This window comes from Corythoichthys intestinalis, chromosome 7, assembly GCF_030265065.1.
Source record: "Corythoichthys intestinalis isolate RoL2023-P3 chromosome 7, ASM3026506v1, whole genome shotgun sequence".
Lineage (NCBI taxonomy): Eukaryota > Metazoa > Chordata > Actinopteri > Syngnathiformes > Syngnathidae > Corythoichthys > Corythoichthys intestinalis.
The window spans coordinates 12034179-12055323 of NC_080401.1; the positions used below are offsets into that span (position 1 = coordinate 12034179).

At 39.3% G+C, this 21145-nt stretch overlaps 1 protein-coding gene across 2 annotated transcripts in view; it reads left to right on the forward strand.

Annotated features, from left to right (window-relative positions):
• Window positions 1-21145, forward strand: part of LOC130919441 (glutathione hydrolase-like YwrD proenzyme) — a 53154-nt gene that overhangs the window by 28233 nt on the left and 3776 nt on the right. The window contains exons 8-11 of one of the 2 annotated variants that reach the window (XM_057842166.1): window positions 15319-15475; window positions 19004-19186; window positions 19413-19497; window positions 20031-20126. In XM_057842166.1, coding sequence (XP_057698149.1) covers window positions 15319-15475; window positions 19004-19186; window positions 19413-19497; window positions 20031-20126 — 521 coding nt within the window. The remainder of the gene's footprint in view (window positions 1-15318; window positions 15476-19003; window positions 19187-19412; window positions 19498-20030; window positions 20127-21145) is intronic. The other variant, XM_057842167.1, reaches the window with a different exon arrangement.

Consider the following 21145-nt stretch of genomic DNA (forward strand, 5'->3'; position numbering starts at 1 on the left):
GCGTCAGTGCTCCGGAGTGACTGTGGACCATCTATGGCGCGCTGGTGTTGTTGACGTGTGGGCGCTCCCGTCAGGAGTGACATTGTGACATTTCACGCAGGGCGACTATTTTTCGTCACAACGCCGGATATTTAGAACGAAGTCCGCCAAAACATTGTTACTGACTTGGCTGCGACGAACAACCTCGCTTTGACAACGAACAGCTACTTCAAACTTGTCCTGTTTATGAAAGTCGATTGTCATATGCTGGTGCTGTGTAGTAATGAGCAAACTTATGTGCTAACTTTTTTTAATGCGCACACACACTAGATATCACGAAATGGCAAACTAGATGTGCTACGTCCCATGCCATTGGCTACGTGAGCCCAGAGTGATTATGGGACACGTAGTCCATATACTACATCGATGAATTCTAAACTGTCATGACTGAATGGAAGTTAAGAAGGCCAAATCAATCCATACCAGTGACTATAGATAATGTTGCAAATATTGTTAATTCAGTACGTGACACAGATGGATTTGGACCACAAATTGGATGTCTTGCTCATGTAGTAAACCTAGCTGCTAAGAGAGCTGTAGCAATCAACAGTGTGCCCTTCCTCACTTTACAAACAGTAAAGACTGTTCTCAGCACTTTTATAAAATTTTTTTCAGATCAGTAAGAAGTAAGCACATAAATATTATGCACTAAAATGCATATTTATATGATGGCAATTTAAATTTTGCTCGTTAGCAAAAAAAACAAAAAAACGAAACAAAAAATATAATTGTTATTTTTTTTTACACAGCATTAAATGTATTGAATCGGATCAAAAATCGTGTCCCCCCGTATCAAAAATCGTACCGAACCATGACTTAACTGTATCGTTGCATCCCTATGGAACACCATTGCAGAAGCTATGACGGGAAAAGTTTTCATTTGCCTAAATGCTTAAGTTATTAAGTGGAATTTTTTTCTTTTTTTTTTTTTAAACACATTTTATTTATTCTGTGTTTCTGTGCTGTATCAATGTTGTTGTTTTTTACTTAAGAGGCATGGTCTATTGTTTTTAGTTGTGATTTCTTAAAAAGTATTTTTGAATTTAAGAGTAAATATTCAGCGCGTTTAAATGGGTGCACTTGATCTATTAATATATACTGTATTCTCACTGTGTTATTGTAAATTGGTTCAAAAAAATGGGGGGGCGCAATAATATCGCATATCGCAATAATTTATGAGAATAATTATCGCACACTAAAATTTGTTATCGCGACAGGCCTACTTGTCACACCTGCCACAACCGTTCCTTGCGAGAGACTGTTTTCTTTGACAGGGCTCATTGTTCAAAAGAAAAGGTCTGCTCTGTTATCTGAAAATGTCAACAAGCTAATTTGCCTGGGCAGTTGGTTAAAAAAACAATAGAGTATGACTTAAGCAGTGTTTCTAAACACCTTTACACACAGTTTAGTGTAATGTTTTTCTGCTGAGTGTGTGAGAATTGACTTTTTTTATATTTCACACAGCTTTCAGACCATTTAGTGTAAAACTGCAAACGCTGTATTTATTCGTGTGAAATGTTCAATTTAACAGACAAGTTGTTTACACATTTTTTGAAGCACTAGCTTTTGTTACTGTATTGTGCTTGTCTGCTCTTTAGATCGGCAGTTCATTTTGGGTAATATGCCAAACGGTACTTGAGCCACATTGTTAGTCTGAGGCACTTTAATCTGTTAAAGCTCTTTGCTGTATAATACAGACAATTTATTTTTTATTTATACGAGCTGAGTGATTAAATAAAAATTTTAAACTCTATTTAGTTAAGTATTAATTCATTCACACATCATACATTTCATCTTAAAACAAATTTTAAGTCAATTATAGTATTTTCCTAGATTTTGTTTTCCTGAAGAGCAACTTTATTCATCCCAAGGGAAATGTGATTAATCATGATTAATCACACAGTTGACATGTGATTTTTTTAATCGTTTGACAGCACTAATATATATACAGTATATATATATTTTTCTCACTATTTTGCACTGTATTTAACCTGTTTTGACCAGAGTATGTGTAAAGGCCAAAAACGCCTATGACCACACCTGCTGTTTGTGTTGAATTGTCAAACATAAAACTATTCAAACTTATTTTTTTCTATTAAATGTTTATCCTAACAAGTTCAATAAATATTATCAAGCTTCAAAACTGTTGGTTGAGCATGTTTGGTTGTCAATGGGACATCAACATTACAAATTTTGAAAAAAGATTTCGGGATTTTCCTTTTTTTAATATATATAGTATATTTTAATTAAATCGTTTTCTAATTGTATTTAACGTTACAGACAAAATATGTTACACTCATCCAGAGTGTCTAGTTTAGGCTTAAGGGGAGGGTTATCAAAAATATCCCAATAACGGCAGCAATTAATTAATTTAAAAATGTGTCACGTTAAAATATTTATCACTATTAATATATGCGCTGCACGACCCTCTCACTCATTGTCGCACTCAATCTGTAAAGACGCCATTTTACCTATATAGAGTGATAAAAGGCAGCGCAAAATGAGTAGAATGAATTTTGGCAGCCTTTGGAGCCTTTCTTCAATTGGCTATAACCTAGCAATCCCTGTCCCTGTGACTAGAAATATCATGGGACGCAATGTGGCGATTGGTGGCAATTGATCTTTGTCTTAACACAATAAGTTATTTCCCAAAGCAGAGAAGATATATCCATTGGTAGCACGATGCACAGTCATGGTTTTACTTCCCATCATGGTTCCACTTCCCATCATGCATTGGGGCATGGCCGCAGTATCATTTACTGAAAGCTCAACAAATACACTAGATGGCAATAATTAGTCACAATATACAAAGACACAAGTCTTTCTATCCGTGGATCCCTCTCACAGAAAGAATGTTAATAATGTAAATGCCATCTTGAGGATTTATTGTCATAATAAACAAATACAGTACTTATGTACTGTATGTTGAATGTATATATTCGTCCGAGTTTTATTCATTTTTTTCTTAATCCATTGCCAAAATGTATATGATCGGGAAAAATTATCGGGAATGATTGGAATTGAATCGGGAGCAAAAAAAAAAAGCAATCAGATCGGGAAATATCGGGATCGGCAGATACTCAAACTAAAACGATCGGGATCGGATCGGGAGTAAAAAAACATGATCGGAACAACCCTAGATTTTTTTTTACTTTTTGGGTCCAAAATGTGGATTATAATTGGTCAGTGAAGAAAACAACAGTTTAGACATGGGGTTCAAGGTGTCCTGAAAAAAGGGACCCAACTTGGCCATTGTGAACAATTTTTTCTTTGAAATATAAAGGCAACATCAAATGCATGCAAATTCGGCCAAAATAGGCTTAGGTGTTAAAGGGTTAAAGTTTCAACAACTATTTGGATACAGTACATACAGTGTATCACAAAAGTGAGTACACCCCTCGCATTTCTGCAGATATTTAAGTATATCTTTTCATGGGACAACACTGACAAAATGACACAATGAAAAGTAGTCTGTGTGCAGCTTGTATGATAGTTAATTTTTTCCCCCCTCAAAATAACTCAAAATATAGCCATTAATATCCAAACCCCTGGCCACAAAAGTGAGTACGCCTCTTTGAAAAAAAAAAAACGTACATCCCTAAATGTCCAAATTGAGTACTGCTTGTCCTTTTCCCTCCAAAATGTCACGTGACTCGTTGCAGGAGGGCTGTCAGCATTGCTGCACAGATTGAAGAGGTGCGAGGTCAGTGTTAGTGCTCAGACCATACACCACACTCTACATCAAATTGGTGTGCATGGCTGTCACCCCAGGAGGAAGCCTCTTCTGAAGACTGTACACAAGAAAGCCCGCAAACAGTTTGCTGAAGACATGACAACAAAGCACATGGATTACTGGAAAGATGTCCTATGGTCTGATTAGACGGGCGGACTTTCTTGCAAACAGTACTCAATTTGGACATTTAGGGATGTGCGTTTTTTCAAAGGGGCGTACTCACTTTTGTTGCCAGGGGTTTAGATATTAATGGCTATATTTTGAGTTATTTTGAGGGGAAAATAAATTAATAATAATAATAATACATTTTATTTCTAGAGCGCTTTTCAAAACACACAAAGACGCTTCACAAGAGACATGGAATCACAGTACGATAAAAGGTATATAAAAAATTCAAGCACAATAAAAAAGTAAAAATATAACAGAGCTAGGGGTTATGATGGGTGGGAAAGAGTGAACAGGTATGTTTTCAGTCTAGATTTGAAAAGTGATAGGGTAAATATGCTGCGAAGATCGGGGTAGGGAGTTCCAGAGCTGGGGGGCGGAATGACTAAAAGCTCTGGAACCAAAGGTGGAGAGGCGGACACTGGGGACGGAGAGTGGAAGAATAGTGGTAGAGCGAAGTGATCGGGTTGGATTGTTTAGACGGAGAAGATCTCAAAGGTAGGGAGGGGCCATGGCATGGAGTATTTTGAAGGTGATGATGAGGATCTTGTAGTTGATTCTTTGTTTGACAGGAAGCCAGTGAAGTTGACGGAGGATGGGGGTGATGTGGTGTGTTGCGGGGGTTCGAGTGATGAGCGTGCTGCTGAGTTCTGGAGGAGCTGCAGTTTCTGGAGGGACTTGTTAGGGAGACCGAAGAGCAGTGAGTTGCAATAATCGAGCTGAGAGGTTATTAGATTACAGACCAGAGTGGAAGCGGTATGGCGGTTGAGAGAAGGGAGGAGGCGAGAAATGTTGCGAAAGTGGAAATAGGCTGATCTGATGATGCTGTCGATATGTGACCGGAAGGAAAGTGTGCTGTCGAGGATGACACCCAGACTCTTAACCTGAGACGAAGAAGAGGTCGGTAAATTGTTGATGGTAATAGAGAATTTATGGACATTAGAGAGCTTTGCGGTGGTTCCAACTAAGAGGACTTCTGTTTTGGAGCTGTTAAGTAGGAGGAAGGTGGAGGAGAACCAGGAGATGTCATCTAAGCAGAGGGTGAGGGAGGACGGTGGGAGGGAGACGGTTGGTTTTGAGGATATGTAGAGCTGGGTGTCATCCGCGTAACAGTGAAAGTGAATGTTGTGTTTGCGGAAGATGGAACCGAGGGGGAGAATGTAGATGATGAAGAGGAGCGGCCCCAGGACAGAGCATGCCAGTGAAGACACGGAGGGAACTGGATTTATGGGGCCAAGTTTGACGGATTGTGTGCGGTTGGACAGGTAGGAAGTGAACCAGGAAAAGGGTGTGTGGGTGATACCAATGGAGGAGAGTCTATCGAGAATGATTGTATGGGAAATGTTGTCAAAGGCGGCAGTGAGGTCGAGGAGGATGAGAATTGATAATAAACCGGAATCGGATGCTATGAGGAGGTCGTTTGTAATTCTAAGTAAGGCTGTTTCGGTGCTATGGAGGGGGCGGAAACCGGATTGAAAGTGCTCGTAAATGTCAGTGGTATTTAGGTGGTTATGGAGTTGGGATGCAACGGTTTTTTCAAGAATTTTGGAAATGAAAGGTAGGTTGGAGATGGGGCGGAGGTTATTGAAATTGTTGGGATCCAGGTTAGGTTTCTTTAGAATGGGTGTGATGGAAGCAGTTTTGAGGGATGGAGGGACCGTACCGGATGTAAGTGAACAGTGAATGATAGTAGTGATGAGGGGGGCTATTGAGGGAAGACAAGTTTTGATGAGGGCAGTGGGAAGAGGATCAAGGTGACAGGTAGTGGGTTTGGATTTGGTGATGATGTCAGAGATATCCGGGATTGAAGGAAGGGTAAATGAGGAGAGGGTGCTAATGAGAGGAACATGAAAGGGAACACGGTCAGTCCCAGAAACTGCAGCTCCGTGGTGAGTCAGGGATTGGAGAATGTCAGTGATTTTCGTGGAGAAGAATATCAGGATGGCTTCACAAAAATTAGCAGAACATATCTGACGAGGGAGTGGATCAGGAGGCTTAGTGAGTTTGGCTAGAAGTGAGTACAGGCTTTTAGAGTTGTGTTGATTAGCTGAAATGAGACTGGAATAGTAAGTTGATTTGGCTGCATTGATTTGGTTCTTGTATAAAGTGAGTTGTGGACAGTAAATTTCTTTGTGTATTGATAGTCCAGTTTTCTTGTGCAGACGTTCGAGCTGACCGTTTCGTGACTTAAACAGGCGGAGAGCAGGGGTGAACCAGGGCGCGGATTGGGTGAAGGAAACAGAACGGGTTTTTAGGGGGGTGTGGTAGTTCAGGAGTGAGCGGAGATGGGTATTGTAATGGGACACTAAATCGGCAAGTGAACTGGTCGAGTTTGTGGGAGGAAGGTTGTCAATGTCACAAGAGAGTGCTTGGGTGTTAATGGTCTCGGTCTTGCGAAATGAAATTGATCTGGGGAGGATAATGTTTGAAAAGGGGATCTTGAGAGTGAAAGTAACTAGGGAATGGTCAGAGTATAGTAATGGGTGGGGCCTGCAGTCAGAAGGGGTGGAGCCAGAGCAGCAAACCAAGTCCAAAATATGTCCTTTGTTAAATTAACTCGATTATGCAAGCTGCACACAGACTACTTTTCATTGTGTCAAAGTGTCATTTTGTCAGTGTTGTCCCATGAAAAGATACACTTAAATATCTGCAGAAATGCAAGGGGTGTACTCACTTTTGTGATAACACTGTACATTCACACATATTTTTATATATTATATATACTGTATCGTCATCAGTTCTGCACTAAATGATCCAATCGCAATTTATTGATTAAAAAAATTATTGTTGTTATCTTGTTCATATCCATGATCTATGCAACTGACTTGTCATGGCAGGCCAAACAATTAAACAATTTACTAAACCAACTGTAGCAGAAGGTGCATTCAACTATTGCGATGGCGTACCGCAAGCAACACGTCACTTTTGCTCATTAATATTTGTACTGACTGACTACCAACACCTGTGACATGATTAGCTATCATTTTAAGCGTACCTGGGCTGATTCCAGGTCAGTGGAAAGACGCGATTGACAGCCTCCAGTGGCGAGGAGTAAAATTACATATAATAATACAAATCAGGAATATGGCTCTTACAATATTCATGACGTTAGCAATTGTTGCTTGGCGGGTCAACCTCCCGTTTGTCCCTAATAGTAAATGAATGGAAATAGTGTACGAATGAGATGTTGATTGACCAAAACCTACCAATTCTATCTGAAAATGATGTCCCTGGTGCCAAATTCACTGGTAAAGATGTGGAACAACGGACAAATGTTCAGTTCAAGAGATGGCTTGAGTGTCGAGGGCTGAAAAAGAGCCGACCTGATCCAGAGATAGCTTTTTTATCGACGCCTTTAGCTTGCGTGCATTGCGTTATGCCACTTACAATGACATTCTCCTGTTTCAACAATCTATCCTTTACCACCATATGCCCTGTCTTTCTTATATATTATATCCTCTGGTTGTCTTACGTCTCTGACGGTTCTTCGGGGCAATTTACATTGCTATTTTTGTGTAGCAATCGCAAATGCTAGTCAGTGACAGCCAACAAACACTTTTAATTTTTTCATTAATAACAAATGTTAATTCTATAATTTTTTTTACACTTCCCCCTTACTAGAGTTGTTTTTTATACAACAGAAAAGGTAACAGTGGCAGTTAGATACTATTTTAATTTTTTTCAGGTCATTCATTGTCAGACAGAAGCAGCACGGCAAAACGCCACGCTAAAAAATAAGTAAAAATATCAAAGTGGCTTACCTCTTCATCCTCTGTTGTACCATGGCCCCCAACAAAATGTTTATTGCATATGAAATGTGAATGGCTTGACCTTACTGGCGTTAAACTGGTCTTTTGGACGTCCGCACAAGTTGATCCATTCTTCACGTTTTTGAGTTTTTGGTTTCGGCAAGCGTATGAAGAAAACATCCTTCATATGTCGTTTTTACAAGTTCCATAGCAGCAGTGTTAGATCGGCGTGTTCTTTTTTGAAAGATTACCAGAGAAAACAAACAGAAGTAACATGGATTGTATGCGAAGGCATGTCGATAATGTCACACTTCTGCGTTACGATGGCGATGTCACAGTCTAAAAATAGCATTCGTGCGGTACGCTATTGATTCAACAGAATACTGATAGGCCCAGACTTTATACAGGTCAGGTACATTGGTGTGTTGAGACATTTTTTTTTTTTTTTTTTTTAAATTTTATTGATTGTTAGTGTGCCGTTAGAATTTTCACATGAAAAGAACGGGCTCAATTAAGGTGGCAAAAACTGGCATATTTGTCATGTCTCTGGAAATGTGTACATTTTAACTGATGAATGGAACAAAGTTATATTAGTTTGGGATGTTTCCATATGTTTAATTTTAAAGATGGCTGTCAAATTCTGCTAGTTTTAATATTTTTTTGGAAGAAATTTGTCCAGCTGTACTTCATGTTTCTGGGAGTGTTCTTAGATGGGTTTGATCTCATTAGGCCTAAATGTAGTGCAGCAAATTCATTCCAAATTCCAAAAATTAGCAAAGAAATTTCCTGTAGGGCGACAGCGCCGTCTTTTGGGCAAATGTCGCAGTTGGCTTTTAAACTTTACGATTTAATGTATAAATTTACAGTGCCTTGCAAAAGTATTCGACCCCCTTGAACCTTGCAACCTTTCGCCACATTTCAGGCTTCAAACATAAAGATATAAAATTTAAATTTTTTGTCAAGAATCAACAACAAGTGGGACACAATCGTGAAGTGGAACAAAATTTATTGGATAATTTCAACTTTTTTAACAAATAAAAAACTGAAAAGTGGGGCGTGCAATATTATTCGGCCCCCTTGCGTTAATACTTTGTAGCGCCACCTTTTGCTCCAATTACAGCTGCAAGTCGCTTGGGGTATGTTTCTATCAGTTTTGCACATCGAGAGATTGACATTCTTGCCCATTCTTCCTTGCAAAACAGCTCGACCTCAGTGAGGTTGGATGGAGAGTGTTTGTGAACAGCAGTCTTCAGCTCTTTCCACAGATTCTCCATTGGATTCAGGTCTGGACTTTGACTTGGCCATTCTAACACCTGGATACGTTTATTTTTGAACCATTCCATTGTAGATTTGGCTTTATGGTTTGGATCATTGTCCTGTTGGAAGATAAATCTCCGTCCCAGTCTCAGGTCTTGTGCAGATACCAACAGGTTTTCTTCCAGAATGTTCCTGTATTTGGCTGCATCCATCTTCCTGTCAATTTTAACCATCTTCCCTGTCCCTGCTGAAGAAAAGCAGGCCCAAACCATGATGCTGCCACCACCATGTTTGACAGTGGGGATGGTGTGTTCAGGGTGATGAGCTGTGTTGCTTTTACGCCAAACATATCGTTTTGCATTGTGGCCAAAAAGTTCAATTTTGGTTTCATCTGACCAGAGCACCTTCTTCCACATGTTTGGTGTGTCTCCCAGGTGGCTTGTGGCAAACTTTAAACGAGACTTTTTATGGTTATCTTTGAGAAATGGCTTTCTTCTTGCCACTCTTCCATAAAGGCCAGATTTGTGCAGTGTACGACTGATTGTTGTCCTATGGACAGACTCTCCCACCTCAGCTGTAGATCTCTGCAGTTCATCCAAAGTGATCATGGGCCTCTTGGCTGCATCTCTGATCAGTTTTCTCCTTGTTTGAGAAGAAAGTTTGGAAGGACGGCCAGGTCTTGTTATATTTGCAGTGGTCTGATGCTCCTTCCATTTCAATATGATGGCTTGCACAGTGCTCCTTGAGATGTTTAAAGCTTGGGAAATCTTTTTGTATCCAAATCCGGCTTTAAACTTCTCCACAACAGTATCTTGGACCTGCCTGGTGTGTTCCTTGGTTTTCATAATGCTCTCTGCACTTTCAACAGAACCCTGAGACTATCACAGAGCAGGTGCATTTATACGGAGACTTGATTACACACAGGTGGATTCTATTTATCATCATCGGTCATTTAGGACAACATTGGATCATTCAGAGATCCTCACTGAACTTCTGGAGTGAGTTTGCTGCACTGAAAGTAAAGGGGCCGAATAATATTGCACGCCCCACTTTTCATTTTTTTATTTGTTAAAAAAGTTTAAATTATCCAATAAATGTTGTTCCACTTCACGATTGTGTCCCACTTGTTGTTGATTCTTGACAAAAAAATTAAATTTCATATCTTTATGTTTGAAGCCTGAAATGTGGCGAAAGGTTGCAAGATTCAAGGGGGCCGAATACTTTTGCAAGGCACTGTAAATGTACTTTGATGATACGTTTTGACTTTGATTACTCCACAACAAGACGCTGGAATTGAAAAAAAAAAAAAGTACAATTTTCCGGAATAATGCTAAGGGATTATTCGGCTGGATATTAATACTGTAGGGACTATTAATTATTATGTGTTACGTCCGCAATGGTTCATGGGTAGTTGTGGCAACCATGACTGAGAGTGGTCGTTGCCGTTGTTATGATTCAGTGTCTTCTGTTCAATAAAGGCACTGTCTCTTGAGGTTGTGTTGTATATGAGGTAGGGCTGTCCCAAACGACAAATTTTCTCCTGATTAGTCAGCCGACTATTTTTACGATTAGTCGACTAATATAATAATAATTTTTTTTTTTTTTTTTTTTACTAATTTAGCTGTGAAATTTTTGTTGACGCTTATCAATTCACAAAACATTTTGGAACACTTAAATTCTTTATTAAAGTACAAATAAACACGTAAATAACATAAATAAATTACACGAGTTCAAATGCTGATAGAATTAACTTGTGCAAAAGAATGGAATGTAAACAGATTCAGAACACTGACTTCGCCTTTCTAACATGATTTAAAATAATTCTTAAAAAAAACACCTAGCATTAATATTATAGTATAGTACTATATATAATAGTATTATAATAATTATTCATTCCCTGTCAGATTTTTCATAAAGGGCGTCATTTTAAAGGTATTCTTTGTGTAGAATCTGAATTCTGAAGTACAGTGATACCTCAGTTCACGAACATAATTGGTTCCCAGAAAGTGTGTGTAAGGCGAAAAGTTCGTCTTCCGAACATTTATTTCCCATAAGAAACCATTAAAATGAGAATAATCCGTTCCCAGGTCCCCATAAAACATAATATTCTACTAAATAAGCCTTAAAACTACACAAAAATATACCTTATTTTATGTATAATAAATGTGCTATTGTATTATAATTAAAGAAATAAACTGTACTGTAGAATAAAGTCGTTTTATTTACCTTTGTGATGGTAGTTGATGGCTTGATGGAATGGAGTGGGAGTGGGAGGAGGAGGGAGGGAGGGAGTTACTGTTTGGAAGGAGAGTGTTACCGGCAAAGTGCGCAGTTAGCGTAGACTCCACTGCTGTGCCCCCCACATGCTTTTGGTTGTTAATAAAAGTGCCCACAAAAAGCCATCCGACGCCTCTGGGTGTTTGTATGCACGCCGCTAGCCTGGCTCTGCCAGACTATTCTCCCTGTATTTTTCAAACAGAGAGAAATAGTCTGGGACCCATCCCATTGACGGCCTTTTCGAGCAGATACAAAATCAATCGACAAATCAGATTCGTTTATTTGCGTGACGTGTGCTTCACGAGCAACGTCACTCTTGCGCGTCGAAAGTCGTCCCTTCAGCAAAACAGACGGTGAACGGCAGAGCCGAGAATATGTTCCAATCCACGGTAAAATCAGTTTTAAATGACCAAAAACACATCGACACGAGTCACTGACAACAATCTGTCTCGCGCTAGCCATGTCGAATAAACTCCGCTCTCTTCATATGTTTACTTCCGCGCGCAAGTCCGTCATCCTGAAGTCGCCATTTTACTAACGTCACGTCTGCCCGTCGCTGATTGGTCCACTCCGCTGTCTGTATGCTGTGGTTTGCTCCGCCCTGGAAATTGTTTCCGTGGGAAGGGTGGCCAGACTCAATAGCTGGAACAGCGTTGAGTCTGGTGTACCAGGCTAGCACGCCGCCACCTTTCTGGAGAGGAAATCGGGCGAACCGAAGACAACCGACGACAACAAGCCAACGTGACTCTCCGGTCCACTTCTCACTACGGTGGGAAGCTGAAAGCACCGCCAATTACCAGTCGAGGGCGAATTGGTAACACGAGTCACCTTCCATAAGGACTGTAGGTAACTCTTTTTCAGTCCCATAATAGCAAAAGTACACTCAATATGGTCCAAAATGTCTATCAAACACAAACCACGTCCGCACTCAACGAAAGTGAGGGGACGAACTGGGATGCCGTGAGCGTGCGTCAGCTTCTCGTGGCGCTTTTCGACCGCGTGAATTGGTTCGTCCGCCGAAAACTAGTTCGTCAGCAGAGACTATATGCTCGCGAATTTAATGTTCTTGAGGCGAAAAGTTCGTGAGCTTAAGCGTTCGTGAGCTGAGGTATCACTGTATCTGGGATTAATTCCAGAAATCGTTATTTATATGACGAACATGACATGCTATTATTTTTAAATGTTCACTGCACGTACGTTCGCTAAACAGCTAACTTAAGTTTTACACTCCGCAAAAAAAAAACACTTTTTGTCATTGCATGTGGTGTCAGTAATAGATTTTATTTCATTTTTTTCGTATGCAAAACCTGTTAACCAGCTATTTTTCATGTTTGAAGTGTCACCTTTTAACAGCAAGTTTGCGTTTTGGAGAAGACTGCCAATATTTCATTGCAGGCTAAAGTAGGTTGCCTTTTTTCCCCATTCACCTTCAATGTAGCAATGCTAAAGTTTACAGTGCTTAATATAGATGTGTTTTCTTATTTTGTATGTCTGAACTTTAATTCTACAGCGTGTTGATAAGAGAAAGGAACAGGAGTCTCATATGTCATCAGCACGCACGCACAAATGTATGCACGCATGCACACGCGCAGCGGTAAAACGCAGTCGTGAATATTACTGCCCTCATTTCTATTTACGTCATCGATGACGTTCACTATGTCGACTAGTCGGGACAGCTCTAATATGAGGCACAAGAGCAGCAAGTGAAACAAAAACAGTGATGGAAAAGCGATTGCGCATTAAAGAGCATATGACACGAGAAAAAAAGTCTAAAATGTCATTATTATGTGAATTAGAATCATATTTTGAGACGATTCGACTATATACAACAATTTAGCAAAGCACAGATGACGAGAAATTAGTCTTTTAATCTGCCGGTTAGCCACGCCTACCATTATAGGGCTTTAGCGTCCCCAACAGGTGGATGACGTCAGCGGTAGACTTGGCTCATCGATTTTACTATTCAGCCCATTGAGGGGAAATTATTCAGAATGAGGAAAACACGACGAAGAAAGCTGCAAAATGTCATTGTTTCAGTCTCTCTACTCCAATATTTTTACAGGATATTCTTTTTACCCAAGTATTTTTCCCCAATAGCTATATAAATGGCTTGAGAAGGACCAGTCAGCCCGTTGAGGGGGAACTATTCACAACGAGGAAAACGCGACGAAAAGAGCGGCAAAATGTCATTGTTTCTGTCTCTTTACTTCAATATTTTTACAGGATACTCTTTTTATCCAAGTATTTTCCCCAATTGCTAAATAAATGGCATGGTCATGACAAATAACAGTCTTGTGCTGAATGGAATATGAAATCATAAAAATGCATTTATTCAGGACGACATGGCAAAATTACTCCATAATGGTCAAAACTGTCGACTTCACCTTTACTGTCGCACCTCCCGAACGATATTTTATGACACCTAAATCGGACATATGTCATTTCCCTTCCCCGGCTTCGGAGAATGTAAACAAACCAGAAGCGTGACAGCTAGCCGACATGCTAACCCGAACCGAGTGATGTTTCAAAGTCTTCAAAGCGGAAAATCACACATAGCTATCCTGGATTATTTGACATGACGACCCGGTTGTCGAATGTCTTAGCGGATCGGCAAACCACCCAGCGGAGTTCAATTTACAGTTCGTTCCCCGGAGGAGGGTGGCTGGAGCTAACGCAGCTAACGTGCTGCTGCTAATGCATTTGGAGAGCTTTTTACATGCCTATCAATGATCAAATGTAAGTAGTCCTTCATTTAAAGGAAGTTTGTAGTATTTACTTTGTAATCGCTGTATTCGTATTTGACATAATACAAAACAAGATGTTTACTCACTTCATCGTAAGTCCAATGGTCCCACAGTAAATATCCACGGTGAATGGGAACCTTTTGAAACTCCAAAAAGGCGCATACGCCTCTCCCTCATACAGAATGATTTTTCCGCAGCCGTTTGGCTGGCGTGATGCGAAAAATAAACGTATTAATCCGCAAAATCCGCTGAATCCTTCGTCCTCATACACAACAGTACACTGTAGCGTGAAGAGGACGTCTTCTACCGTACACGTCATAGCGCCCTCCTCCTCAGTGCAAGACCGAAGCCGGAAGTCACTCATATTCCTGGCGCGGGATTCAAAAAACTAAATAAATATAGCGATCGCTTCCACACACATCCAAGCGGTCCATATCATTCAGGAGCATAAAATACCGCGTGTATTATGAAATAAACATGCTTTTTCGTGTCACAGGCACTTTAACCCCTTTATGGTGTTGGTGTCCTTTTACTATTAGTACATTACAACTGCATCTCTAAGGGTTGAATTATGCTTTTTCATTGCGGTGACGGTGGAGCGACGCTGTAGACCCGATGTCGTTATAGAGCATTCTGTGTTCTTCGTCAAGGGAACGTGCTGCTCTGTAATTCACCGCTAAGCCACTAGATGGGTGAGGCTTTGTCTTTGTACGGTTTTGGGGTACTCTTGTCGAATCCCTTTAATTTTCCTGTGGTCATATAACGTGTGTATTTTCAGCTGCAGCTAGTCAATAATGAACAACAAATGTTGTTAATACAAATGTTGAAGCATAGGCGACAAAGACGTTTTTTGAATAATTGAAAACGGTGGTATTGTTGTGCTGAACCGGAAACAAGGTTCTGAGCGGCCCAATCACAGTACTTTGACGTTCACGTCACGACGCGTTGACATGATGCGTTGTCAGGATTTTTTGGAGGCGCACGTCGGGCTACGGTGTAGGGTCGTAAAGCGGGTCTGCATAAAAGGCGTAAGTCTGCTGTCACTGCAATGCAAAAGCATAAATCAGCCGTAAGGAAAGTATGTTTTATTTGCCATTCATGCCGGGTCATACTGCTAGTTCAATAATAGAAGTCAAAAAATGTGACTGTGAATTTAGTCATTTTGATGTGTGTCAACACTGCTTCTGGGGGTAAAACAATTAGGCGTTAGTTTAATATCAATGTTTTAAACACAAATAGTTTCCTGAACATAATACAGCTGGAGTTGTCGTTTTTTTATTTATTTTTTCTTTTAAATAGTTGTGAAGCACAAATTTATTCAGAAACTTGTGTTTATTATTTTTGTGTGTCCTAGGGCCATGGGCGATGTAGAGCCTTCACTGATAACAGGAAGCGAGACAGTCTATTTCAGTGTGGTTGACAGTCAGGGGAATGCCTGTTCTTTCGTCAACAGCACATATATGGGCTTTGGGACCGGGCTTGTTCCGAAAGACTGTGGTTTCTCACTTCAGGTATGGTTATTTAGTGCCAGGCTGTTAATATTTCTTTTTGTGTGTTACATGACAAGTAGCAACTGAGATGATTCTTTAAATTCAATCACCTGAAATATAATTCACTATCTGACCGATTTACCTTCTGATTTACCTATCAACATTCCCTCCATAAAGGTACATGTACAGTAAGTGACATTTTCCCCCAACAGCAATGGAACATATACACGGTATGCCCTTGTCTTTTTAAACAATAATGCAAACTATCATGTTCCCCTATAATTGTTTTGTCTGCTAATGAATTTTACAGTAGATGAGCTCCAAATCTTCACATATTTAAGTCATCCCACTGGATCTGTATTACTATGAAACATATATTTTTTTTGGTACATGCTCTTATTTTCTTTCTGTACTGGCAGTCCCCAGGTTACGACACCGGAGTCTTATCCGCCATTCTGTCTCCAGTTTTTGTTGTTGTTGTTTTTTTTTTTGTTTTTTTTTAATTTATTTTTTTTAGTTGTGTAAACAGTAACTAGTTCTTGCCATGTCGGGATCCCCTTCTCCCCCAGCAGCATCGGTGCCGTCTTGCAGTTCCTGACGGCGTCAGATTCCAATTCCTTGTTCTCATGCTGCTGCTGCTGCTGCTGCTTTTCCCCTGGCGTTGACTCCTCTTGCGAGTCCCGATCCGGTTTTTTGAGTTCGGACAGCAGGCTCCCGTTAAGAGACGCAACGCTGCCGACCTGAGCGGCCATGATAGCCCCCCCTCTCTCGTCTCCCTGTTATTTCCACAGCGCCCTCACTCGCAAATGTTTTTTTTTTTTTTTTTTTTTTTTTAAGGCCGAAAACTCATTCAATATAACGGCATTTAATACAATGTACCTCACGGTATCATATTTTTTTACTCTAACATGTATAATGCATGTTTTTGGAAAGTTATTTTATATTTAGGGGTACTTTAAGGCTTCATTTGAACTTCTGCGGAAATTCGGGTTACATCGCCAGCCTAGGAAAATAATTCGTCCGTAACCTGTGGACTACCTCGATTTTATATTCTTGTATTTTTTTAGTTAATTTGTCCTGCCTGAACATGGAGTGCATACCGGTAACTTCACCATTGTTAACATAAACACGTCAGTAACAAATATTACACAAGTAGAACATCCAACAAAATATCCTGAAATATTCTCTGTACTCTGTAGAAAAAAAAAATTGCTGGAATTGAGCAGGTTTAGCTTAGATTTCTAAAGGTCGACTGCGTCTTTTATCATATATAAATCAACTCTATTTCAAGTGGGTGCATCACCATACGTATGTGCTGCTTATGTGTCAAAACGTTTGGCTTTTCCCCCCTCAATTTAGTGAATTGAAATATTTATGCCTTGAACAAACCTCACCAACAAACTCAGTTAAATATAGAAAGTCCGAAGAGTGGGAGCGTCATTATTCAGGCATGAAAACCACTCACTTTTGGCGAAATTCGCGTTTTTAAGTTAAAAAGGGTGACATACGTGAATTGTGTAGATCTAACTAACTAACTAACTAACTAACTAACTAACTAACTAACTAACTAACTAACTAACTAACTAACTAACTAACTAACTAACTAACTAACTAACTAACTAACTAACTAACTAACGACATGTTATATTGAAGTTGCTAAGCCTGTCGCAGTATGCAATGAGTCCATTTGTCGTAAGGTAAATAAAAATGAGGGCGATAAATGTCACTGCTGCGTTTTATCACAGCATGCGTGCGTGCATGTAGATGACATATGAGACTCCAGTTCCTTTGACAGATGTTTATTGGTAATCAACACGCCATAGAATTACAGTTCAGACATACAAAATAAGGAAACACATCTATATTAAGCACTGTAAACGTTAGCATTGCTACATTGGGACTAATAGGGAAAAACATTAAAAAAATGGCTGGTTAAGAGCATTTGCAAACGAAAAAAAAAAAATCTTTGAGTGACACTTTAAGCATTGAAGAAAAGTGTTTTTTGCAGAGTGTGAAGCTTTTAGCAGTTTAGCGAATGTACACCCGGTGAACATTTCAAAATAAAAGCATGTCACATTCATATAAATTACGATTTCTGGAGTTAATCCCACATACTTCAGAATTAATACTATAATATGTAAACGCTATAGGCTGACACTACAGAATTCAGATCCACCACTAAGAATAGCTTTAAAATGACACCCTTTTTGAAAAAATATGATTAGCAATGAATATTATAATTATTATAATGCTATTATATATAGTAGTATAATATAATAATAATGCTGGATATTTTTTTTGAAGAATTGTTTTGAATAATGTTGGAAAGGCGAAGTCTGTGTTCTGAATCGGTTTACATTCCCTTCTTTTGCACTACTAAATGCTATCAGCATTTGACCTAAGTATTTATGGGTGATTAATTATTATTATTTACATGTTTATTTGTACTTTAATGAAGAATTTAAGTGTTCCAAAATGTTTTTGTGAATTAATAAGCATCAGCAAAAATTTTATTGCGAAATTGGTATTAAAAAAAAAAAAAAAAATTATATATATATATATATATATATATATATATATATATATTTATTAAGTACTCGACTAATCGTAAAAATAATCGGCTGACTAATCGGGAGAAAATTAGTCATTTGGGACAGGCCTACCGGAACATATTTCCTCCACACCCTTCTCACCTTTTTAACCCCTGAGCCATTTTCTTACCCGATTGTTAGCAAAGGGCATACTGTGTATATCGGTGGTCTCCGAACTATTCCACATAGGGCCGCAGTAGGTAGAGGATTTCATATCCACTAAACAAGAAGACACCTTTGCATCTAGTGTCTTATAAGTGTAATGCGTTGATTGCAGTCAGGTGATGATTGTTTTAGCAGAAACCTCATTGGTTAAACTGTCTGTGCTCGTTTGGTAGGAACAAAAACCAGGACCCACAGCGGCCTTTTGAGGACCGGTTTGGAGACCCCAGATGTATATGTTCCATTGCTGTAAGGGATATTGTCAGGTGTCTGTATGATAAACTTGGATTTATGATGTTTATGTAAAGCAGGGGTCCCCAAACTTTTTCCTGTGAGGGCCACATGACTTTTCCATTTTCTGATGAGGGGCCGGGGTCAGTTTGTAACAGAAAAATTGTGACGATTGCAGGAGTGCCTAAACGTAAAAATTTATTGTTTTTCAGAAAGCCACAATCAAATAACCCTTTCTGGAGTCTTCACGGAACAAAAGTAAATAAAAATAAAAAAAATAATAATGTAATATAATAATATAAATAATAATAACACTAGTAATTAAATAGATAATAACCAAATAACCCTCTCTGGGTTCTTCACAGAAAAAAAGCCAGGAAATAAATAACACTATTGAGAAAAAAAAAAAAAAAAAAAAAATCAAAATGCTCTCTGGTATTGTTCAGGGGGCCGGACCAAATGTGGAGGCAGGCTGCATCCGGCCCGCGGGCCGTAGTTTGGGGGCCCTTGATTTTCTTTTTTTTGCGGATAATGATTTTGTGAAATCTTCTCCCAACCCTCACAGAATCGTGGGGCCAACTTCTCTCTTGATCATAACAGTCTTAATTGTGTGGCTGGAGGAAAGCGACCCTACCACACTATCATACCCGCGCTCCTCACTGACTGTGCAACTAAATCTCAAAAGATGCAACTTCTTGCTTCCTTGGGCGTAATGGGCGCTATGATGCAGCCACAAGGACACATTCAGGTATTGAGAAACAAAAAAACTGAAGCATACAGTGAATGTTTCGATCAGATATTGGTCAAAGGTCGAGAAAGCAGCTGTCTAATTGAGGAATCGCAGAGCCTCCTTGAGGGAGGTTCCTGTAAACTGTAACATTAGTTTCTAACAAATTTTAACAATTCCAACCAGGTCAATGGTGCAGTATTATGGAAATTGAATGAATAACACACCTGTACTTACTGTGTTTTAGGTTTTGTGTAACATGTTGGAGTTTGGGATGAATCCACAGCAAGCACTTGATTCACCAAGGGTCTATGTAGAATATGACCGCAAAGGTATTGCCTGTTCTTTCCAATATGACAACACTAGCTTAGCCTTCCTTAACCCTTTATAGGGCACCCATTTAACAGTGATTTAACTGTGATCATTCGCTGCAAGCCTCTCTCACTTAAAATGGATTGGATGTCTAGTGGCGTCAATGGCATTGAAAGCGGAGCATTCGCAACTCCATATAAGGAGAAGCATGATATTGAACATCGATACAGGAGCAAAGACTAATCCCAACACCCTCCCTAAAGTAAAGAGGATAACTGATATTCAAACGAGCATGCCACAACTGTCAAATCAGTTGTCATCAAAGTCACCTCACCTCCACCTGTAAAATCTATTCTTTAGGCCATGGCTATTTTCACCAAATTTAGACTCCTGCAACTTGTAAAGAGATTTATATTGAGGTTGTAGGTTTTTTTTTAATGTGGAATTTATAGTCAAGAAAGTATTAGAGTAAAAGTATTAGAAAGTTTGAAATCTATCTGTCACAGATTATTTTATTCGCTCATATCTTAATTGGTCTTCTTTCTTGGCATAGAAAAGCAATGGTCAGTGAACTTGGAGGAGGGGATCAAACAAGAGGTCGCTGAGGCTCTAAGAAAACGAGGCCATAAAGTCAACTGGCCAGTCACAGGTACTTTTTGGTCATTTATTGCCTGCATTTTAGTGTTCACAGCTTATTGCAGATACCGGTACATTTGAGGTGACTGTATCACCACCAAATCCATTTCGTCATGTATAAATATGGTGTAAATCCCTATATACTCAACAACTGTCATTCTTTATTTCATGCTTGAAAGTCTGCAGCATGATCTACTTGGAAGGGGTTGCACCCAAGTAATTTATTTAAGATATAGCACCCTCATATTATTGTCAGCATTCCCCAAAGAGGTTTCCATTTACATTTAAGACCTTTTAAGACCTTTTCAAGACCACGTCCAATGAAATTTAAGACCAATCTTGCACCTACTCTGGCATACATTTATAAAATAATGCAAAAGAAACTCTCAGAATGACTAAGAATAACAGCATAAGATAGGGACAAGTAACAATCACTTGTTTTAATTAAACAATACAGTGTGTGCATGTGCACACCTGGTGCAAATGTATTACAAATGGAGCATACAGCCCTGTAAAAACAAAATATGATGAAAAATAATTTCAAATGTTGTATTTTTCATTTTTATGATATATGATGTCAATACTTTTATCAAGTATTGTGCTATATTGACATACATAACAGTTTAGATAGATAGGTTGTGCAAATGACAACGATATAAAGAATACTTACTTTGAAATGTTTAAGCAGATCCACCGCTGTAGCATGGCCCATGATCTCAGAGCCAAAGTTTGGAAGGACAGATTGAGTGGACGCGGTCACCAGCCCAGTAGCGCAGATGAATGTCAAGCTGTTTAGTTTTGTACTTTTGTTTAGACTTTCGTCAAGCATGACCACAAATTTAGACGCTTTATTGACCTGCTCGGTCAGTTGTTTGGCAATAAAAGGGGCCAGACCAAACTTAGTAATGTAGGCAGTCTTGTTGCTCCAACATGTGAATGTAGTGGCGATCTCTGAGTCAGGAAACATGAGTTTAAAGAGCTCTCTTATATTGTCATTTGAGGAATACAAGTGGTGGTCTGATAATGTTTTTA